The sequence below is a fragment of the Fukomys damarensis genome, unplaced genomic scaffold, assembly GCF_012274545.1.
Source record: "Fukomys damarensis isolate Sample0158 unplaced genomic scaffold, DMR_v1.0_HiC HiC_scaffold_20, whole genome shotgun sequence".
NCBI lineage: Eukaryota > Metazoa > Chordata > Mammalia > Rodentia > Bathyergidae > Fukomys > Fukomys damarensis.
Window position 1 is genome coordinate 1,920,959 of NW_022900932.1, and position 16,723 is coordinate 1,937,681.

At 46.7% G+C, this 16,723-nt stretch overlaps 2 protein-coding genes across 5 annotated transcripts in view; both read right to left on the reverse strand.

The window, feature by feature from the left end:
* Window positions 1-308: 308 nt before the first annotated feature.
* Window positions 309-11,848, reverse strand: LOC104849002 (HLA class II histocompatibility antigen, DO beta chain). Of its 4 annotated transcripts, none has more exons than XM_033766382.1 (6): window positions 11,781-11,848; window positions 6,449-6,540; window positions 4,644-4,913; window positions 2,994-3,275; window positions 2,253-2,363; window positions 309-1,806 (listed from the first exon to the last, which is right to left on the reverse strand). In XM_033766382.1, exons 2-6 carry the CDS (start codon window positions 6,537-6,539, stop codon window positions 1,739-1,741), a joined length of 822 nt encoding a protein of 273 aa, XP_033622273.1. In that variant the 5' UTR covers window position 6,540; window positions 11,781-11,848; the 3' UTR covers window positions 309-1,738. The 4 variants fall into 4 exon arrangements, with proteins under 4 accessions (XP_033622273.1, XP_010603554.1, XP_033622272.1 ...); XM_010605252.3 differs by lacking the exon at window positions 11,781-11,848 and adding an exon at window positions 1,986-2,014 and having other exon boundaries at window positions 6,449-7,642; XM_033766381.1 differs by lacking the exon at window positions 11,781-11,848 and adding an exon at window positions 6,777-6,794.
* A 1,503-nt stretch (window positions 11,849-13,351) lies between these two features.
* The window catches only part of Tap2 (transporter 2, ATP binding cassette subfamily B member), a 9,870-nt gene continuing 6,498 nt past the window's right edge, over window positions 13,352-16,723 (reverse strand). The window contains exons 7-11 of the mRNA XM_019204717.1: window positions 15,778-15,966; window positions 15,422-15,595; window positions 15,120-15,279; window positions 14,645-14,781; window positions 13,352-14,322 (exon numbers count right to left, since the gene is read on the reverse strand). Of these exons, the coding sequence (XP_019060262.1) occupies window positions 14,185-14,322; window positions 14,645-14,781; window positions 15,120-15,279; window positions 15,422-15,595; window positions 15,778-15,966 (798 nt within the window). The 3' untranslated portion in view covers window positions 13,352-14,184. The remainder of the gene's footprint in view (window positions 14,323-14,644; window positions 14,782-15,119; window positions 15,280-15,421; window positions 15,596-15,777; window positions 15,967-16,723) is intronic.

The window sequence follows — 16,723 nt, forward strand, 5'->3', positions numbered from 1 at the left end:
ATTGTAGAGTTACTGCAGATCATGATCATTGGACTACATGGTCCAAAAAAGGTGAAAGAAAGGACTTTTATGTTCCACCATAAAGAAATAATAAATGTTTGAGGAAATACTATGCTTACCCTGATTTGCATATTACATAGTGTATACATGTATAAAAGATCATAGTATCTCATAAAATATGCACAATTTTATATCAATTAAAGTTTTAAAAAGAAAAGTGAACCTCATATGAGTTACACCAAGCAGCATTAATATTTATTTGACTGTCTTTAAATGACAGAAATAAACCTATTACACGTCGATGCAAACACCATATATTGCTTGAAAAATAACTGTTTTCAGCACAGAATAGTGAAAGAGAAGGAATTGTTTGGCATTTCTAAAAATCTCTCTAGTGTCTGGCTTAATAAATGTAGTCTGGTTACACATTCTCTTCTGTCCAATCTGTAACAATATGTGGTTTTGGTTGAAGAACATGAAGAAAATCTGGCTGTACTCAAATATGTAATTGAAAGGAAGAAAAGTTTAACAGTCTTTTTGACTTTTTGGATTATCTTCTCTGTTAAGACACTTCACAGCAGTGAAGAATATAATTGACTCTCTGTACCATTTGGTATTATTGCTTCAATTTGTACTAAGGCACCAGCAATCTTAGCCACTATAAATCTTGTACCTTTAAGACAAATAACAGTGAAAAGAACAAATAATATATGATAAATAAACACTGAAGGAATTGTAGAATGTAAATGTCACCGTTTTCCAATCCCCAATAAATTCACAGACCCAGGCAATCACCATCACCTGCTCTAACATCACAAAAAGAGAACAAGTGGGCATAACGCATCTTCTGAGGAAGACCACACAGCTAGCCATAGACTTCCAAGCAGATCAGACCAAGGTCTGATCCAGCCTCTGTAACCAATGTTAATTTTAGAGAAGTGCAGAGGGCAAAGGGGCAGGTTAACCCGCAGCACATGTATGCAGCCACCACAATCCAGAGTGAGGGAAATACTTCAGGTCAAGTAGCTCAGGCAGCAGATTATTCTTAATGAGAAAAAAGGAATGGAGGGAGAACTTGTGAAGTCTAACAAGAGAAAACAGAAAACAAAGTACGGCATCGAGGAGTCACAGTTGGGTGAATTAGCTATAAGTAGCTACAAGAGAAAGGCTATAGTAAGCATAGCGTATGTTTACTCTTGATGGGAGCGGAGGACTTAATTAGCCTCAGACACAAGAGGATTTCTGAAGAGCTGGCAAAATTGTTTTATTTGATTTGAGTGGTGATTACAGGAGTTTTTCTCTAAATAGTCCATTAATCATACATTTTATGTGGTTGTCCGTATCTGCTTTATTTTATAATAAAAAGATTTTTAAGCAGTGAAAAGGAAAGCGATGTGTGGGCATTTGTCTTCTGAAGACTGTGGAGACTGCAGCCGGAAGAGAAAAGGGTTTAGGGATCATGACCCAGCGGGTTAGGTCCGGCTATAGAAAAGTAAACAGTTTGGAAGTGAAAGGAGTTAAGCGTTAGGGAAATTTCCGGACAGTGTGTTGGAAATGGCAACTCATGCAGTACACAGGTAGAGGAGGAAGGGCAGAAAGTGGGGAGGTGCATGACCTCACAGCACACACTGTAGGGTTAGTTCAGGACCCCACGTGTGATGGACCAGGCTCCGTCCCAGAACAATAAGCTCTTGAGTGTCCTTTACCTAACCCAGGGGCCAGGCCGCTGAGCACTACTTCAGGATCCAGGGAAGAGCTTCAAGGAGGACCTCAGTGTGCTTGTGTTGGGCAAACAGCTCCTGACACCTGCAGGAAGGCGACAAAGGCCTGGTAAGACAACCCCACCCTCCGATTCCAGCGCCCTAGGAGACAGTACCATCAGCTACACCTTCTTCCCCTCCTTGACCCCACAGCATCTCCTTCTGGCCAAAGAACTGGGAAAATGGTCTCCCATCCAAAGACACGGAAGAGGAGATGTAATTTACCTCATTGTCAGACCGAGTCTCCACAGATCCTGGAAAGAAAGAAAAACAATGGAATGCCCCAGTTAGGTCCGAGTGCTGAGGTTATCATGGCCTGCGTGTCTCCATCTCTGCTTCCTGTTGGAATATTTCTGGCTCCAGAAAAGACTAGCTAAGTGATCTCTGAGAAGAACTCTCAGCCTTGCCTGCCTCCAGTCTTGGAGGTGGGAGATGTGGGACGTGAAGGTTGCTGCAGGACGGGTAGCCCGCTTCTCTTCATTGGCTCCTTACCTTTCCAAGCCCGGAAGTGGATGAAAAATCCCAGCAGAAGGAAGATTAACCCAAGCAGGGAGGCTGCAACTCCACTTAGCATCTTCCCCCAACAATATTCGGACTGAGCTCCTGTGGAAAACAGGTCTCAAAGTTAGCAAAAAGCTCCCGACGTCTGTTGTGCCTTCTTGAAACCCCAAAGCTTACACTAGACAGCAAAGTCAATGCTATTTAGGGAAGTGTAGAAATAATTCTCTGAGGGAAAGCTTCACAGTCCTGAAGTTTCCTCCCATGTGTCACTGATTCTTCTATCTCATGAGAATGCCCCTGAAATACTAAGACCAAAGTCCTAACTAGAGGACACCAGCTCCAGGGTTAGGGGAGAGTAACGAAGTGATTAGACCCTGAAAGACAGGAGAATAGCTTCCCTGTTTTCTCCCACCCTAGCCCAAGAGCTCTGATTTCTGTGAAATCCGTGAATTTGTGTCATGACCTAGACTAATGTAGAGGGGACACAGGCCCAGGAAGCAGTCGGTATGATCCCAAGTCAGGCCCAGAGAGTACAAGAAACTAATGCTCACTCCACTCCACAGATAGGAGAATAGCTTCCCTGTTTTCTCCCACCCTAGCCCAAGAGCTCTGATTTCTGTGAAATCGTGAATTTGTGCCATGACCTAGACTAATGTAGAGGGGACACAGGCCCAGGAAGGAGTCGGTATGATCCCAAGTCAGGCCCAGAGAGTACAAGAAACTAATGCTCACTCCACTCCACAGCGACAGGGCTCAGCAGGCTGGAGTGCTCAACGCGGCAGCTGTAGACATCCCCGAGTTCAGGGGTCATCTCCAGCATCACCGCAGTCTGGAATGTCCAGTCTCCATTCCTGATAAGGCCACTGGACACAACCCCAGCTCTCTCCTCCTGTCCGTTTCGGAACCACTGGATCTTTATGTCCCCTGGATAGAAGCCTGTCACCGAGCAGAGCAGCAGGTTGTGCTGCTGTGGGAACGGGGTCCTCTCTGGGTACACTGTCACCAGTGGTTCCACTAAGAAGGGAGAGAAAAAATGAGACACTGGTGGAAAAGCAGCAAGCCAGGCAGGAGGTCTTTGGACTATGTCTTTCCCAGATGTCCCTCCCAGATCATCACCCAAGCGGAAGCCCAAACTGTAAGGCAATTTTAGCTCCCAAGACTTAAGAAATAGGTGCTCGCAATGCCCCCAGGAGGATCTGTACCTTACCACGTCTTCCCACGACCACCCCTTGTAGTCAAGAGTTTGCTAGTCCTCAGAGCCCCTCATGGCTGTATCATCTTTCCCCCAAAATGAGACCTAACTGGAAAATAAACCCTGGCACGACTGTGCAGGATGCTCATTAACAAAGCCCCACCCCAGATAAGAGTCGGTTAAGATCGTCAGCCAGGTGGACACGCTTAGGACATCTGCTAAAGCACAACACAGACATACTGAGTTTTAACCCAATATTAATATATAATTAAATATATCATTGATATTAATGCTTTTGATAAATGATAATATAAATTATAATTGAGTATTTGTAAATACCCAAGCGGGTACCTTAGAATGGGAGGCAAATGCCTACGCAAGCAGCTGAATTCAAGACTCGCTGCTGAATGACCAATCAGAGCACAGGCCCTACGCATGGATAATGCGCACACTTGACAGGGAACGGTCAGTGGCCACCATGAATCCTCACAGGTCAGTATGTCGTCTGTCGTCACAGACACACTTAATGCACTCGTGTGAAATAAACATCTTTTGAATTTTGGTGCCTGCAATTTTTTATCACTTTTATGGAGACGATGGTTCTTAACTACCACCATGTTTGTTTGTTTCTTTGTTGCCACTCCTGTAACCCCTGCTTTAATGGAAACTCTGTGAAGCCCAGCCTGCAAAAAGCGGTGACTTAGACGAAGAATTCACGGGATAAAATCACTGGCTCCCGTGTTGCCAGTGCCCTCCGAGCAAGCCGCACGGACAGGAAGCACTGATTTAAGGAGAGCTCTGCCTCTGGACATAGGAGATCCGGGCCAACGGAGTCACAGCAAGTTCAGGCCAGAATTCAGGCTGTGAAGAACTATGACGGTGTTCCCTGAGAAGACATGACTGTATTCGAGTAAGTGTAGGCTTTTGTACATTAATAAATGTAGCTTGTTATGCATGGAAAAATAAGACGTTCCTTGAAAATAAGCCCTATTGCATCTTTTGGAGCAAAATAAATACAAGACCCAGTCTGATACTGGGGGGAATATTTTAGGACCAAGGCCTGACCTGTGAGGATAACGAATGTGTCGTCGTTGGGGACAGAGCACAGCACGCCCTAATATAACAAGCTCATCCTGAAGAACAGCCACGGCGGACTCCTGAACCCCGCCGGCCCCTGCCTTTCACCTCACCTCTCCTCCCCAGGGTGAAGGGAGCTCCCAGCCTGTAGTTGCGTCTGCAGACCATGTCCACGGACGCCCTGCTCGTCTCCAGGATGTCGGGCCGATTGTTCCACTGCTCGGCGTCGGGCTTGCCCAGCTCCGTCAGGGCCACGAACACCCCCACGTCGCTGTCGAATCGTACGAACTCCTCCAGGTTGAAGATGAACCTGACCACGAACTGCACCTTTTCCGTCCCATTCGTGAAGTAACAGTCAGCCTTTGCCTGAATCACAAAATCTTCTGAAAAACCAAGAAGGACCATGAACCAGTCCCCAGCCCCAAGAAACCCAGTACCGAGGGAATCGCGTCAGGCCACACGGAGGCCTTTTCAGCTCCGCGGCTCAGAAGCATGGTGTTGGGAGAAAAGAAACAGAATGTGATTCAAAGCACAATAACACTTATAAAATGTTTAAATACATAGAGAATAACAATGTTACATGTTTTTGAAAGCCGCCTTCAAGCCTAAGACACACCAGGCAGGTGGAGAGTGTCTCTCTACGGAAAGGGTCAAGAGAAGAGAAAGGAGCATCCCTGCACTGATCGCAGTGCCCAGTGAGCCTGCTCAGTGAGATGAACTCAATTCTATGCGCTGAAGAATAATAACAATAACAGGAAATCCCACGGTAGGTCGGGACTGATCTTTCTGAAGAAATAGCACTTGAGACCAGAAGGCTATTAGCTACTGACCTTGAGGACTAATTTACTTTCATTTCTAAGTTCAGGGAGTCCTGGGCTGAACTATCAGGATGACCTTCCCTGGGCAGAGCATCTTGCATTCAACAGCGGGGTCCAGCAGAAGTTCCAACCTCCAATTCCTCCGTGCTTATACCCTGCTCTGTTTTCTCTTACAGTTGAAATGAGAAAAATGTCTGAAGTTTTATCATCTAAAATCTTTGCTGAGGGCCAGAGATGTAGCTCAGTGGTTCCACCACCTGCCTCGCAAGCAAAAAGTCCTGAGTTCAAATCCCAGTTCCAAACAATAGTAGAAAAGAAAATCTATGGTGAGTTTTTCAGTTATATGGTTTAAGGGTTATTATACACTCAGGATGGTTTCTATCCTCTAAGAACAGTGATGCTCCCCCGCCCCAGGCTTGTTCCTCTTTTCTTCTGAGTGAAACCGTGACATTAAAGGGCATTCTGTTCTTAGCACATTACATCCTGTTTTCTGTTCTTAAATATATGCCTTCATGCCTAGCATTTCTTCAGGTTTGCATAGCCTGTCTCCTCAGCTCGAAAAAATCAGCGATAAATTAACTTGTACCTAACCTGAGGACAAGGGTAAGTAATGTCTTCACCTTCTCATGCTTCTCAAAACTGCTCACTACAATTTTGACCGTATAATAGGAGTTTAATAAATGAACAATACATTTCCAATTGCATTTGTCACCATATATCCCCATTAGTTAAATACAGAAACAGTCATGATCGTCAGAATGAACTCTTGGCTTAAGGGTGGCAACTATTTTCAGACTGCATCCAACTTCAAGTTCTTGAGACTGATGTTGATATAATAAAGAACCTATCCTAAAAAAAATGCTTCCCTTCCTCCTAACACCCCACTCTTTGGGTCTATGCCTATGGTACCAGAAGTGCTTTTTCTAGAAAGTTCTTTGTGAATGGAAAAAAGAGAAAGAATACTTTTGGTCAACGAGAAGTAAACTGCTCTTTGAGACAAGAAGCCACTTCCACCCTTTCCATGGCCTGGACCTACTGGGAAAGCCCTCCTCATGCCACTTCTAGCTTCAACGCCCAGAAGAAAGTTGCCCTGTTCTTACCTGGAGATTCTCTGCCTTCTGTCGTGGAGGACTCCAGCCTGGTCAGACTCACTAGTGGAACCAGCACCCAGCCCACCCAACCAGAACCCATTCTGAAGGGGAAAGGATAACACAGTAAAATAAATCAGCTTCTTAGAGTGGAGCTTGTCTCTGCACAACTCAGCCCAAAAGCTACTTATTGTGAGTATAAATAACTCTTGGCCTCCTCGGATTGGAAACTTTCTCAGACTGCTAACCAATAAAAAAAAAAGAGCTTTTCATCATTAGGTGCTGGGCAGAATACATCATACAGTTGTGTTACATCACTTGAGGAGTGGTTAGTAGTTACCTGCGAACATCGCTAATAGTGAGAGACAGAACTTCTGTAAATATTCTGGAATCCGCAAAATGTTAAAGAAAATATAAAATAACCACTATCTTTTGCTTCTGTAATTTGCTTTGCTTTGCTTGTTTAACAAAATGCCTGAGGTTTCAACAGTGAAGCTTAGAGGCACGTAGCCCAGGTTTAAAATTAGCAAGTGCCAGAGGTGCTTAGCCACATCCCAGGATGAAACCAAATGTTCAAGCTCAGATAACAGTCCCTGAGCCATAAAACTCTGTAAATCATGACTATAAAGGTGATAAGATGAAAGGAATGTCACCAGTCCTTGCTTTCTTAACCCTGACTCCCACCTTGTGGGCTGGAATAGCTAAAGATAAACATCCTGAAAGAAATTGCTAGATTTGGGTTAGCATTGAACTGTCCTGTGACCATGTTTCGTGATGGGAACTGTGGGAACTAATCTGTCTTATCACCTAAAATGAGGTCATGATCACAAGACTCCTATAAAAGACAGATTGTCCCCCAGCCCAGGGTCTGTCATTTCGCACAGCTCTTGGTGCAGGCCGATCCTTTGCTAGTAAAGTAAATGCTTTTCTTTCGCCCACTTGTGCATCTCTGTGTGTCATTTTCCAGTTCCTTCTGCAACAACAGTAGTACAGGTATGTGAGAAATACGGGCTTCAGTGGTAACCCTTTTACAACTTTATCCATTTTTCTGTGAAAATAAAGCTTGATTTGATGTTATACTTTTTCTTTTTTGATACGTTATATTTTTCAAGGGAGTAACTCAAGTTGAGTTCAACATGTCACTCAAGTTTTCAGATTTATTTCCATAACATTGAACAAAAAGAATACATGATTTTCCCTTTGTTATTGCTTTAATTTTATCTTTGTCATTTATTTTCTTTACTTAAAACTTCTCAATATGTGTCTTTATTAGTTTAGCAAACTGGGATTTTTCTAAAGCTTCTGAATTTATTCATTCTACTTTTTCATTTTTCTAACTTATCAGTTTATGTTATCTACTGCTTTTATTTGATTGACTTCAGTGTCTCTACTTAATTCACTTGGTTTCCTTTTTCCATTTTTATATGAATAATTGAGGCTATAAAGTCTCCAAAAAGCACCACTTTAGCTATATCCCAAAATTTTTATGTGTAATTTCAATTATCATTTTTCAAGAAATTTTTGTTTATTTTTTTTCTATTTGGTAGATGAGCCAATATCTTTAAATAGTCACATGGAGAATGACATAATTCCTATGTCATTCCTACTTTTTCTAAACTGATTGAAATTTATGCCAAAATATTTAATTGATTTTCATGAATGCCTTGTTGAAAGTTGGATAGAGATGTGGTCTCTGTTTTCAGTGAAATAAGTCCAGTGTAGAGCCACTATATTTTGATTTTGTTTTGTTTTGTTTTTGGGGCAGGGTGGTGTCAAACCCAGGGCTTTGTGAGTGACAGGCACTTGCTCTCCACTGAGCCACACTCCAGACCTCTAATTTTTGGTTGTCAGTAATATCTTCTGTTTCACTTTCTTTTCCTTTTTTTTTGTCCACTTGGCCTGTCTAGTCCTGGAAAAGGGGATTCAAACTGCTTACTAGTAATATATATACATATATATATATATGAATATTTTCCTTGTATCTTACTTTCTCCTTTATGAGTCATTTGGTATTTAGAACCTAAATATATGTCTCTTCTATATCCCTATGAAATCTACATTTGTATTCTTTTTGTGTCATTCAACTTTTTCATCTATATTTAACCTTATCTAATAAAAAGATCGTGCCCTCTGCTACCTTTTGCTTTCCATTCTTTCATGTCTTTGCCCATCACTTTAGTTGTTGAACAAATCTTTCTGAGTTACTTCATTTTAGGCATATCTTATGTATTACACACAACAGAGTTTTACTTTTAATGTAAAATAAAAGTTCTATAATTGATTTAAACCCATTTACAACTGTTATTAGAGGAACTAGATTCAGTGTGGTTTGGAGATGTCATTGCTATATTTTGGATGTGCTTTGACTGTGTCTGCCAATGGTTCGTGCGCTTCAAGCTGAGCAGAGATGCTGAGAGGTAGTGGAACCTTTAAGAGGCAGACCTAGGGGAAGGTGATTCAGGTGACACTGCCTCAGAAGGGACTAATGCTGGCCTCCTAGAGTGAGCTACTTCTAAGAGAATAGGTTGTTATAAAGCAAAGTCAACCTGTGTGTTTGACTCCTTCTGCACATAGCCAGTTCCATTTCTACTCCTCCTTTCATGTTGTGACACAGCCATGGGGGGACCAGCTGGGATCCCAGAACCATGGATTTCCTGTAAGCTAAATAAGCCTCTTTTCTTTATATAATACCCAGACTTCAGCATCTTTTTATAACAACACAAAATGAACCAAAACATTATTATCTTCTACTATGTATACTGTTAATATGAGTATTTCTTTTTTTTAAGTCTTTCACTATGTTCTCTTTGTGATTGTTTAAATTTTATTTTTCAGATCTTTAGCAAGGTTTTATGGTTTCGATCGTGAATGTTCCCCAAAACTCTCATGCATGCAGAGGCAGACCTTGTAATACATGGCTGAATTGTGATAGTGCTATACTCATCAACTGATTCATTCATTAATGAGTTGAGCAGCTGAGTGTGCTGTAGGAGGTTGGTCCTGCTTAGAGAAGGGTCAGTGGGGGTGTGACCAGAAAGATATACCTTCCTCCATGGCTTCTCCTTTCTCTCTCCTCCCTGGTCACCATGAAGCAAGCAGCTTTCCTCCTCTCCTCCCTTATGCTGTGCCATTTCTTCCTTAGAGCCAGCCAGCTATGGACTGATACATTGAAAAACCTTGAGCCCGAATAAACCTCTGCTCATTTAAGTTGTGGATATCAGGGATTGTGTCTCAGCAAAAAACAAAGTGACTGGGATAGATTTTTGGTACCAAAGAACTAGGATTGTTGCTATAAATACACCCGGCCATTTGGTTGAGAAAAATTTGGAGCTGGTTTATGGGAGCAGTTTGAAAAGGGTTGGGGATGCCAGCTAGAGAACCCCTAGAATGCTGTGAGCAAAACCTGATGGGAGATTCTTCTGGTCAGAGATCAGAAGACCAGAATCCCAGTAGAAATGTGAATAGTAAAGGCTGGGCTCAGGAAGTTTCCATCAGCAACAAGGACGCCATTAGCAACTAGAGGCAAGGCCATGTGTGTTAGGCTCTGGCAGAAAATTTGTTTCTATTCTTGTCCTGAGACTTTGTGGGAGATCAAAAGTGAAGGAAATAATTAATCTGGGTGAGGAAGTCCCAAGGTAGGTGGCATGGGATTTTCTGACTGCACTGAACCATATCTATGGTGATATTAAGGACCAAAAAGCAGGAATGACTAATTTGAAATTTGAAGCACCTATAAAGTTTGGGCCTGTAAATTTGGGGTTGCTGAAAAGTTAAGCATTAAAAAGGAGTCAAGTACTTTGATCAGGACAACAGAAAATATGCTTTGAGGGCATCTCAGGAATCAGCAAGACTCCAGCCTTCCCTGGCTTAAAAGTGCACAAGTGAAAAGCTTTGTATGAGAAAGAATTTCCAGGGAGCCCACCCAATTCATTGAGGGCCAAATCAAACTTCAGCTTTCCTGGAACCCAAGTATCCAGGCGTTCATGGGCTGTTATAGCTATGATCCAAGAGATCCTGGCTACCAGACCTAGGGGCAGATGACGGTGCCATCTGTGTGGTTTGTCCCAGTTTAGCAGAAAGGCAGAATGCAAGAGTTGTGGAGTCAAAGAGTCTTCTGCCCACACTTCAGAAGAAGTCTAAGACGATTAGGCAGTGTGTCCTTGGGAGGGCAGTGTATGCAGCTGTGAGAGTGAAGCTCAAAGTGCAGTGGAGAGCCCAGGAAGTTTGAGATAACAGAAACATGCAACATCTGCTAAGGAAAACCAAACTCTGAGTCGGGTCACTCAGAGAGAGACCGTGAGTCTTGCTACAATCAATGCCACAGGGGCAAGGACTGCCAAGCCTTTGGAGCTCACATGTCACCACAGCTTACCCAGGGCACTGGCCAGAGCTAAGGGATTTAATGTTTGCCCTGGTGGGCTCTTGTCTTCCTTTGGTCCCGTTTCTGTATATTCCCTTATTTCTCCCTTTTGTAACGGAAACACCTTAGAACTGCGTTCTGACATTCTTTTTTATTGTAACAGGGTCCCACAGCTGAAAGTTTTCCTTGAGTCGCAGAGGAGGCTATGGGCTTGTACTTTCCAGTACTGTTGGTACTGTTAAAAGGTTGGCGGACTAAATGCATGCATTAAGAGATACCTAGGGTCCGGGGGCAGAAGGTTACCATTTAGATCTAGAATGTCCCCAAACCCTCATACATGCAGAGCAAGCCTTGTGGAAAGTGACCAGACCATGAAGGTGCTATACTCACTGCGGGTTTATCCACTAGAGTTGAACCGTTGAGTGTGCTGTCAGGAGGGGCACCTGGTTAGAAGAAGGTCTCCAGAGCATGACTAGAAAGGTTATCTCCCTCCCCAGATCCACTCCTCTCTCTGCTCCCTGGCCATCATGACCTCTTTAAACAAATAATGTCTTTAAGAAGAAAGCTGCAGAACAGGAAGATGTGGAGAATATAAGCAACTTTTTTCTTTCAGAGTTGTTCCTACCCGTGTAACCCATTCTAAAACTCCATTTTCTCATTCCTAGAATTGGGATAGTATTCTCTGCTTCGTAGGATTATCTTGATGATAGAGAAAGGAGATACACATCGGGGTATTAATCCGCACAGCCATAGCACACAATAAGCACCCAGTGAGTAATGATTACTATTAGAATTATACTTTACAAGATTCCATAGAACTCAATTCAAAAACCCAAGGTTTCCTAGGACCACTAGATGGCACCAGTCTCAAGTGGGTGATACGGTGGATCGCTCAGCACCAAACCGCAAGGAAGATCTTTCCCCTTATTCCCTAGTCCTTTCTCCACAAAACTCTGACAACTCTAAGACCTACGCGTGTCCCACCTGTGTCCTCCCCACTGGGTGGGGGCTTCGGGACTTGAAGCTCAAGGCTGCTTCCACGCAGGGCAGGGCAGACAGGGTAGGGAGTTGTTTGGAGGTCCAAAGAAATCGACTGTTTTCCTAAGGTTTCCCCTCCGCACTCATATTCTCCTTTGAAAGAGGGAACCCAGCTGGGTGGGAGAGATACTGAAAGTAAATGACCGGAAGGAGAAACTCTGGGGAAAGGAAATGGCGTGGCGGATGGGTGGGAGGAGTGAATGAAGACCTTAGGATCTTTAAGGCTACTGCGTCCTCCTGCACTGCCTGTCCCATAAGTTTTCCTCCCAGCCCTCCAGTTTCCCTATCGCTATAAGACGAAGCTGTTATGTTTTTAGGATGCCTTCCAGGTGTAAGGAGTTATGGTCTGTGGGGTTACTGAGAAATCAAAGACTTTACAAGATCGTCTACATCTGTGAGGGCCGCAGCTCCCATAAACTCGGGAGGTGCAGTAACAACCACCCCACCCCACCCCGACAGAGAAAAGACACTGCCTGGTGAAGGAAAGGAATCGGGCCAGCTTTCTCTCTCCCCGAGTGCCTTTCACGTTTGCTGGAATCTGGGAGGCAGGTGGCTGTGAGCTGCCAGACCGAAGCAGAGGAGGCAGAGGCCGATCCGCATACAAAGCTTCCCACTCTCGCCCGCCTACTGCCGACAGTTGCCAGGCAGGAGCGGTTCCAAAGCAGCAGCTCCAGCACGTTCACAGCTAGCACTGGAAAGCATCTGCTGTTTCCGGGAATACGAAAGTTTCTCTTTCCTAGAACAGGAGCCTTCCGAGGCAAGTCCCTTCCAGCAGCCAGTCACGTGTAGTGCTGGATTCTCAGTGGGCAGGGTACACAGGGAGGACTGAGATTCATTCGTGCCCAGCCGACACCCAGCACTGTCTACTGTGGCTCAGGCGTGTGCCAGGATGCAGACAGAGAACATAAGCTAAACGGCCTTCCCAGCAGGAGTTGGGGTCTAGAGGACAAAGGGTTTTGGGTAGAGTTTAACAACGGCTGTGAAAAAGGTTAAGCCCCAGGCACAGAAGCTCACCAAAAGGGCTTTCTCTAGACTGACGAATTAAGGAAGGTTTCCTAGAAGCCCTGGAGCCTGCTGAAGTCCCACCGAGGCTGTGGGAAAGTACTGGAGGGTGATGCAAAGAATGGGTAAGAAACCAGGGAGGGCAGCAAATTCACAGGGGCTACAGAGGAAAGGAGGCGGGAGGCTGGGGAACCCTGTGTGCTCTGCGAAGATCTGAGCAGTAGAAATGAGGGCACAGGAAGCAGCTTCTAGAAGTGACATCTTCCCATCTGTGCAGCTTCCAGAAAGAAAAGAGCTTGTGGAAGAACGGCTGGGAGAGGGGAACCACGGGGAGCAACCTCTGGAGACAGGATGACCTGAGACTGACGAACGTAACTGTACCGCATCCCTAAAATGTACCGATAAACTTAATAATAAACAAATAAACAAGACAATGGATTCAGAGCCAGGTGGAGCAAGAAGAAACCCAGCTCTGCCTGATCTGACTGTGGAGCAGAGACGAGATGGACACAAGGTGCGACAGACAGTAATTTATTCAGTGTGGGCTCAGAGTTGAGTCTAGATCCAAACACCGCGTCTGCCTCTGTGGAACCCTGGGACGCTCACATAATTTTGATTCTTTGATTCCTCATCTGTAAATTGGGAGCAATGAATAACCAACTTCACAGGATAGAGTATCAGTATTAAAAATGATTACGTACAAAAAACACTTAGCATAGTTCCCATTCGAATTTAAACTCCGTAAATGGCAGATATGCTACCATTAACCCTGTTAACTAGGGAACTGTGTGCTGTCCAGCCATACCCTAGCTTCCCCCAAAATACTAGGCAGCGGTGGGAAGGGAGGACACAGAAAGGCAATGTTATTTATGTCATGTTGGTTAACAATATCTCAAAGACAGCCAGCAAAACAGTAAAACTGGTTACCTCTGGGAAGTGCAACAGTGGGTAGTTTTCATCTTTGAGCTTTTCTGCATTTCCCAAACACATATACGGATACGCACATATACAATAAAGTAAAGCCTTCTGCATGGATTTACTATACCACAGCACTACTCAGTACCAGACAGAGCTCTTCCCCACCGAAGAGATGCGATTCATACGCTCAGATGGCCCTCAACCCACCCAAAGGCTCTGCCCCTCCCCTCATTCCTACACAGCTCAGCACATCAAAAGCAACCGTGGTCCAAATCCCCACCACACCTCCAGCTCGTGGAAAAACCACCCAGGGGCACAGGCGTGGAAAAACTCAGAGCATGAGGCACTCGGGTCGGCATTCTGGAGACAGCACTGAGCAGCCCACTGTGCGGAGGTCGCCGCGTCGTCGCACCGGGTAAGCACTGAAGTCCTAGCCCTCCCTGAGCTGGACGCGGTTCACAAGCTCCCCGTTCCTGAGCTCCAGTTTCCAGTTCACGTTCTGAACCGCGCCGTCCCTGTGTGCGATCACCAGCACCGTCCGGTCCCCGCGGGATTTCCAGGCCTGCAGCTGAAGGGGCAGGATCACAGGGCTCAGCTTGGTAAGAGAGGGGTGGACGCCACACCCCGGCTGGCACCACCTCTTCAGAGTCAGGTAAAGGCGCGACGCTGGGAAGGGCAGCAGTAACAGTCTGCCCCGCTGCTCCCTCCCGGGCTGGAGCACCGTGATGCCTCCCCGCACCGTGTTCCCCATTCCGTTCCCAGCCGGACAGAGGCAGCCGCTCTCTCCTCTAACGGCCATTCGCACCCCCTCCCACTTCCGCGCAAGTCCACCCTGCAAATCTGATCTCTCAGACCGCACTGTGCCCCGTCCCTTCCTCCCTGCTACTCACAGCCTGCTCGCAGTGGACGTCCAGGGCACTGGTGGCCTCATCCAGGATGAGGATGCGTGGGTCCCGCACGAGGGCCCGGGCGATGGCCAGACGCTGTTTCTGTCCCACGGCCAGCTGGCTCCCTCTCTCACCCACATCTGAGGAAATCGGAGAAATGGCCCCTCAGACACACGCTACCAGGACGGCACCCTCCTCGCGAAAAGGAACAACTGCGTGATCGCTGGTTCCTGTGTGGTCAGGGGGTAGGAGGGCCACGGGCGGGGGCCCCGGAGCGCCTCGGAGGAGGAAGCTCTACTTCCGGGTTACCCTGGGGGGGGACACAGACCCAGCAAGCTGGAGGCCGAGGAATGCTTGGGGTGGGGGGACGGGGAGTGGGAGCGCAGGGAGAGAGGGGGAAGGGGCCAGCGCCGACGACAGGGACACAGCCCTCGTCCTGAGCCCCATGTTCTCGGCGGGTTCCTGATCCAGCAGATACCCGTGTGTATCCCGTCCGGCAGCTCCTCTATGAAGCCATACGCTAGGGCCTCCTGGGCAGCAGCCACCACCTCCGCGTCCTCACAGCTCTGCAACCCGTAGGTGATGTTGTCTCTCACAGAGCCCGAGAACAGCACGGGCTCCTGACCGACCACAGACACCTGCGAAGGGGGGGGGAGCAGAGAAGAGGGCGGAGCGTAACTGCGGGGCGGGGCGGGGCCCTCCATCCCTCCTCCCTGCCTCCCCCGACTGCACCCGGGGATCCCACACCCTCGGTCTCTGCACGCCTTCTCCCCTGCCCACCTGTCTGTGCAGGTAGCGATGCTCGTATTCTGAGACAGGCCTTCCATCCAGCAGCACCTGGCCCTCCGTGGGCTGGTACAGATTCTGCAGCAGGGCAGCCACGGTGCTCTTCCCAGAGCCATTGGGTCCCACCAGGGCCGTCACCTCCCCAGGATTCAGAGTAAATGTCAGGCCCTGGAGAAACAGGAAAGCATTAAGGCCAAGCCACTTTTCTACAGGACCCTCCCTTCTCTTCCTAGCAGAAGACCCCTTCTCAAAGGCAGATGATCTAGGAGGCGCAGCACCTGATCGCCCATCGGCAGCAGAGAACAAAGTATCCCCCCGCCCCCGTTCCCTCCCTGTGGCCTCTCAGGCACCTGCAGCACCGGCTGGTCAGGGCGATTGGGATATGCAAAGGAGACGTCTCGGAATTCCACAAGCCCGTGCACGGAGGCAGGGGCCAGGGTCCCAGGCTGGGGCAGGCGGGGCTCTCTGTCCAGGTAGGAGAACACCTTCTCAGCAGCTCCCACGTTGCTCAGCATGTCCCCGTACATGTACACCAAGGCCTGGCAGACAGGCACGGACAGGTCAGAGCCAAGGGCGCAGCTCCTCACGCGCCCCCCGCCACTCTGGCGCGCGGAAGGAGTGCCCTCCGCCTTCCGGTGCTCCGGTTCACAGCGGGAAGGGAGCCAAGCCCCAGCTCTGACCACGCGGCACCGCTTCTACCCCCAGACCTTTGCAGCTCTCCTGCGTTCCTCCTGCACGGCGCCGTCTCGCGGGGCTGGGCACGCAATGCCTTAAAGGCTGGCACCGTGCATGACTCGCTTTTATAGGCACCAGTGCCCAGCTGAGTTCTTCACACATGAAAGATGGCTAATCGGTGTCTTGGAAAGAACTTTTGTAAAGCCCAAGATGAAATGACTATTTCTGAAAACTGGCAAATATAGGGAAAGAAACAAATGCTCCTTTTGCCTTTCCCCATCCATCACCTAGGGAGTACACTTGTAAAAAAAAAAGAGAGAGAAAACTGGAACCTCACATCCAAAAGAAGTGAAAGAATCATATCACAGTGATATATGTGCACCCATGTTTATAGCGGCACAGTTTGTAATAGCTAAAACTTGGAAACAGCCCATCTGCCCATCAATTGGAAACTGGATAAAGAAGATGTGGTTTTTCTACAAAATGGAATACTACTCAGCCATAAAGAATGATAAATTAGAGTCATTCATAGGAAAATGGATACATATTGAAGATATACTCCTAAGTGAAATAAATAAGTCCCACATGTGTAAATACCGAATAGTTTCCCTGGTGTGAATA